At 35.5% G+C, this 6,441-nt stretch overlaps 1 protein-coding gene and 1 long non-coding RNA gene across 2 annotated transcripts in view; one reads left to right on the top strand and one right to left on the bottom strand.

Annotated features, from left to right (window-relative positions):
• Window positions 1-1,258: 1,258 nt before the first annotated feature.
• LOC125149402 (ankyrin repeat domain-containing protein 26-like) overlaps window positions 1,259-6,441 on the bottom strand; it is a 107,727-nt gene continuing 102,544 nt past the window's right edge. The window contains 1 exon segment of the mRNA XM_047828302.1: window positions 1,259-1,443. Coding sequence (XP_047684258.1) covers window positions 1,360-1,443 — 84 coding nt within the window. The 3' untranslated portion in view covers window positions 1,259-1,359.
• Window positions 3,544-6,081, top strand: LOC125149415 (uncharacterized). Its single transcript, XR_007145909.1, has 3 exons — window positions 3,544-3,971; window positions 4,648-5,112; window positions 5,307-6,081. It is a non-coding gene; the product is annotated as an uncharacterized LOC125149415 (long non-coding RNA).

Genomic DNA, 6,441 nt, shown 5'->3' with positions numbered 1-6,441 from the left:
CTCTCTCTGACCCTCCCCCGTTCATGCTCTGTCTCTGTCTCAAAAATAAATAAACGTTAAAAAAAATTAAAAAAAAAAAGAAAGAAAAGATAAGAAAAGAAAAAGAAAAAAAAGAAAGTTGGGGCCTTTATGAAAAGGTGTCAAGAAAATTGAAAAGTAACTATGTACAACTGCATTATGAAACCCAAGATTAGTATTCAATATATTTTGCTCAGGGTTGCACACTGAATAAATTGCTATTGTGGATAAATATCAGAGTTTCTGGTTTTTTCATTACAAGATGAAATTACAAGATGAGGACACAGTCCACCCTGAACAATCATAAACGATAAACTGAAAAATCAAACAAGCATTTCCAAACATTTCTGAACAGCACCTTCCTTGATATACAGATGTAAGTGACAGGTATAAAACACAGCACTACTGGAACATACAGAAGGGACATCCCAGTTTTGCATCAATATTGTCTGCTTTTTGGTGAAGGTGATATGTAAGCTGACACCTGAAGGACAAGAAAATGTATGCTAGGTAGAGGGAAGAAGCACATAGAAAGAGCTAGATGTGAGGAAGAACACTTGTGCAATTATGAGTAGTTTAGTTTGACAAGGTGCTAGAGCAAAGCAGCGGAGTAGGGCAAATAGTGAGACAAGGCTGAATAATCTGGCAAGAAGCAAACTGATTTGGGTGTTTTCATTCCATGCTAAGGAATTTGAAGTTTCACCCAAGGGCAAAAGCAATGACAAAGTCAATGAGTGAAGATTGAAACCCGTTACCTGTCAAGTGACAGCTACATGACCTCTACTTACTTAACCAAGCATTACTAAAACGACTTTGGCTTTTTGGGTCTTCTATCACTAGCGGAAACAACAATTTGATAAAGCACACCTTTTTTGAGACTTGTGCAGGTTGACAGCTCCATAGGGATGGCACCAGTGAAGGAAGATTATCGCCAGAAATAATAACAGATATACAGACTTAGGGAGATTGAAAAAACTTCTTTAACGTTTAGTTTTGAGAGAGAGACAAACCACAAGCGGGCAGGGGCACAGAGAGAGGGAGACCCAGAATCTGAAGCAGGCTCCAGGCTCCGAGCTTTCAGCACAGAGCCCTCTGTAGGGTCTGAACCCACCTGAGCTGAAATCAGTCGCCCAACCGACTGAGCCACCTGGGTGCCCCTAGACTTTTGGGAGATTTTAAAAGAGCTATGGAACATGAGGACTAAATGAGGAAGTGTGTTCTTCATTATGCTCATGCTTTTACATTTTTTATTAGATATGTACAAAAAAAATGTGAATGCAGTATCCATTATCCAAACAATGGAAAGGGATGCCATTTACTATTTATAGTTTATTTCAGAAATCAATGATATCTAACTTCATACATTTTTGGCAACATACCTTCTTCTAGTGCTCTGGTTACTCCTTTCTCCAACTCGCGCTGCATCTGAGATAAGTCAAATATTATTTAGAATGTGTAAGGTAAACAAAAGGCATTGTAGGAATTATATATAGCTTACGACATGTGGTCTTGAAACAATACTTGTAGAGATTAAACCAAAGTTAGGGATTACTTCCATAGAAAGACAATCACATGAGTAAAATAAATTCCTACCTATTTTATGTTAGTTGTAGGTAATGGAGAACAGATACATACAGACACACACACACGTATATATGTGTGTATATATGTGTGTGTGTGTGTATACGTATATATAATATGTGTATATTATATATATATGTGTGTGTGTATATATATATATGTATGTATAATGCTATTTAAGTGAATCTGATAAAAAGCACAATTAATATTGATCTATTGAATGTGTATAATCTCTGAAAGGTGATGTTTGATCTTACTGGTACAAAAAAGTTTAAACAAGAATCATATAGTATACTGAATTATTACTTGGAAATGATTAGAAAACCTGCCCTTTAAGAAAGTTTAATCAGTTTTTTACCTGAATGAATTGTTCCTTAAAATGGGCTTTCCATTCTTTCACTTTTAGAAACACAAAGTTTGAAGGAATGCTTTTGCTGTTAATTTTTCAAGACCGACTCTTAAATACATATAAAATGAAGAAAGTGGGACTGTCATGCTGTCATGTGGAAAATTCTACTGGCAAAAAATTGAGTGCTATCTGTATTATGACTAAAACACTTATTTCTTTTCATATGCACACAAAGATTTCAGAAAATCTCTTTGAAGAAAGGAAAAATAGAGGGTTGCAACAGTTTTCAAATTTAGCTTCTGATTTATAACTTTCTCAATTAGAGATAAGGAAACAATATACAATTTTCAATTGTAACTTTGTTTCCTTTCTCCAAATTAGGACCAAGTTTGGAAACACTTGACTTATTAAAGTGATGGCTATCTACTTACTTATGAAAGGTGTACGAATATTTCCAACTACAGGTGACCCTTGAATAACACAGGGGTTGCGGTGCAGTCAAAAACCTGCATATAATTTTTTCATCCCCCCAAAACTTAATTACTAATCACCTACTGTTGACCGGAAGCCTTACCGGTAACATAAACAGTCGATTCGTACATGTTTTGTACAGTAGAATAAGCCAGGGCAAAAAAAAATGACATTGAGAAAAACAGAAGGAAGAGGAAATACACTTACAGTACTATACAGTATCCAAAAATAATCCATGTGTAAGTAAAGTAGACCCACACAGTTCGAAACCGTGTTGGTCAAGGGTCAACTGTATATTACAACTGTTCCTATCTAGAATGTTCTTATTTAGATCTTTCTTATACAAGGTAGCCTCTCCCTGAATGCCCCAAACGGGCTCCAAAATAGCGTACTGAACATAATCAACACTGGTGATAAGGATTCCAATGTCTTTACAAATGTAGGTGTGAGGACAAATGTTTTGGCTGACATGTTTCCCAATATTTTCAGAGACTGTTTTCCCTAATACCTTTTTTTAATTGAAGGATAGTTGACAGACAATGTTACACTCATTTCAGTATACAAATTCAGATTGGACAATTGTAGACACTATGCTATGCTCACTACCGTACGTGTAGTTACCCTCTGTCACCATACAACATTAATACAATATTATTGACGATACTTCATATGCTGTATTCTTCATTCCTGTGACTTACCTATTTTATAACTGGAATTTGTACCTCTTCCTCCTCTTCACCTATTTTGTCCTTACTCTCTACCCACCTCCCCTCTACCAACCACCAATGTGTCCTCTGTACTTATGATTCTGTTTGTTGACTTGTTTGGTTTTTTTATATTCCACATGTAAGTGAAATCAGATGGTATTTATTTGTCTTTCTCCGATTTATTTCACCTCGCATACCTTCTAGGTCTATCAATGTTGTCACAAATGGCAAGATCTCATTCTTTTTGATAGCTGAGGTATATTTCATTGTATACATATTACACATCTTCTTTATCCATTCATCTATCGGTGGACACTTAGGTTGCTTCCATATTTTGGTTATTGCAAACAATGTTTCAATAAACATAGGGATGCACACAACTTTTCAAAGTAGTGTTTTCATTTTCTTTGGGTAAATACGCAGTAGTGGAATTAATGAATATCTATTTTTAAGTTTTTGAGGAACCATAACACTTTTTTGACAATAGCATTATATTCAGGCCTTATAAAATGAATGGGACAACATTACTATACCAGACTTATAAAATTAATAACTCAATACCAGATGATGGGGGAAGGCTTTATTCAAACAATTTTATATTACTATTAATAATATCGATATAAAATAGAAACCACGTTTTTTACATGACATGACTTAAGGAACTACCAAGGTAATGTTGCATCTTTTCCCCAAAAGCTCTTTTCCTAAATATTTACCTCTGTGACCTTTATGTTTATTTCTAGGTAAAAACTGTGTTTCGATGGTGAAAATAGCTTTCAAGTCCATGAATAAGGACACATGTGTACTTTTATGTATACCTTTCCATTTATCAGAAATATAAGAGGGTGAGAAAATTATACACAGAAAAACTATATATCAGCAAATTTTAATTCAAAGAACACTTTTAAAGAATTTTTAATTAGAAGGATTTTCTCATTACTGTTAGCATTCAAATATGGCCCATAGAAATCTAAGGTTCGGATGGGGACACCCACCGCAGGATTGAGGGACAAGGAAGTCACAGCCATAGCCTCCATCTCTCCTTTTGTTAGACAGCTCTACTTCTCTCTGTTTTACACAATACAGTTTAATGCAAAAAAAATTACGTTCTATTCTTTGAAAAAAAATTATGTTGAAGGTATAAAAGTCACTAATTTAGTCAAAATCCCGAATTTTGCGTCATAGACAAAAAGGGCTCAGAGAGAGTGTTCTTTGCCTGAGATCATGAAGCCAACTAGATGCAGACCAGGAATACACTTCCGGTCTTACCAAGGCTAGAGTTCTATGCCAGTTACTTCCTCATAGTCAGGAAAAATATGTATATTTTAAGTATAACTCAGAGAAAATGAATACATAAAACTTTGTCATGTGGCTCAATAATGTTTAGGTATGAGGCACACGATAGTTGCTCTCTAACTAAATTACAAATTTTAAAGTCGTGAATAAAAATAAAGGAACAGAAATTATGTTAACTCCTTTTAGTAGCAGTCAATTTTTAAGTACAACTGTTTGAAACCACAGGACAGAGAACTTGAGAGAGAAAATCTTCAGGTGAAGCAAGCAAGCTGAAACTGAGGAAATTCTTCCTGAAAGAATGATTTATTTCTTCCAAAGAAATTTGGTTTATCAAACTCAATCAACAAATGAGTGAACCCATGGTGTGGTTATTTACAGCAAAATTTAAAACCCAACAGATTTCTCTTTCCCATCTAGCATGCTTCTGTCTAACCTCTCATCATTAGTTGGTATGTACAAAAGACACAATTCACTTTATTTATAATTGAAATCCAGTCAGAAATAATAGGTGAACCTTCACTTCTCACATTTGGACTTCTCTCTCTCTCCCTCCCGACAGGAAGGGAGACTTACCTAACAGGTGAATTTGGGAGAAGGAGCTAGGCAGTGCTTATGTGTTTCTGAGTCTCCTCTTTGAAAAGATGTGCCTGCCCACAGTAACATGAATTTGGGTCTGCTCTCAGCTCTGTGGTAAGCACCCTGCCCCCAGGGTGGGTGTCAAGCATTTGTTTCCTCAATTGACAACTGTGTGGGGAAGTGCCCAATTTGGGAGGAAGCCCAGTGTGGCTAACATAACCTAAATCATATCCTCCAATTCGTTAGTGTGTATTAGTAATAAAGCTAAGTTTCTCTCCATCTCCCTGTCTCCTGTGTTCTGAATTTAGAAAGAGAAGAGCAGTGTTACTTGTCGCCTACCCAGTGTCACCTGTCACAGCTCCACCAAGAAAAATGACTAGACAACACTTACAGAAACATTCTCTTCTTCCTTGACTTCATAACTAATGTACATTGTTCAAAAGCAACGCCCACTCAAAAGAGAGAAAAAGTTGAAAGAAACCATTTTAGAAACAAACATAGAAAGTCAGACAAACTGAGGACACAGAGGAATACCTTCCAAATGAAAGAACATGACAAAACCTAAGGAAAAAAAAAACTAACAAAACTAAGAAAAAAAACTAAGAAAAAAAAACAGAGAGAAGTGATGAGTTCAAGGTAAAGGTCATAAAGATGCTCAGTGAACTTGGGAGGGGAATGAATGGATCCAGTGATAACATCTACAAAGAGATAGAAGATATAAAAAAGAACCAATCAGAGCTGAAGGATACAATAACAGAAATGACAAATACACTAGGGGGAATCAACAGCAGATAAGAAGATGCAGAAGAACAGATCAACAATTTGCAAGACAGGGTAGTAGAAATCATCCAAGCTGACAAAGAAAAAAGAAAAAAGAAAAAAGAACTTTAAAAATGAGACTAGGTTAAGGGACCTGTGGGACAACATCCAGTGTAATAATACTTGCATTCAAGGGGTTCCAGAAAAAGAAAAGAGAAACGGGCAAAGAACTCATTTGAAGAAATAAAAGCTTCATTTTAAAAATTCACATATTTGCTTGATTTAGCTATTTATAAAATGCTCTACAATCGCTCAGCAAGATATTTTATAAAAACTGAAAGAGGTGCTATTCGTCAAAAAAAAGGAAAAAGAAAAAAGAGTGCCATAAGTAAGAGAGCAATTAAAGATGTATTCTCATGTAAGAAAATAGCAAAAATTTAACTTAAAAGAGAAATTAAACTTTTTAGTGTTACAAATTGATTTAATTCATGAAAAAGGACTTACCATGGGTTCTTTTTTTTGTTTAAAGTAGCCTCCACGCTTAGTGTAGAGCCCAATGCAGGACTTGAACTCATGACCCTGAGATCAAAACCTGAGCTGAGATCAAGAGTTAGACGCTGAAATGACTGAGCCACCCAGGAACCCCCTGGGATTCTTTTAAATAGTAAACATTCATATGTCGTT

Source organism: Prionailurus viverrinus, chromosome D3, assembly GCF_022837055.1.
Source record: "Prionailurus viverrinus isolate Anna chromosome D3, UM_Priviv_1.0, whole genome shotgun sequence".
NCBI lineage: Eukaryota > Metazoa > Chordata > Mammalia > Carnivora > Felidae > Prionailurus > Prionailurus viverrinus.
Note: the sequence above shows the minus strand (reverse complement) of the source record. Positions and strands in the feature narration are given on the sequence as shown.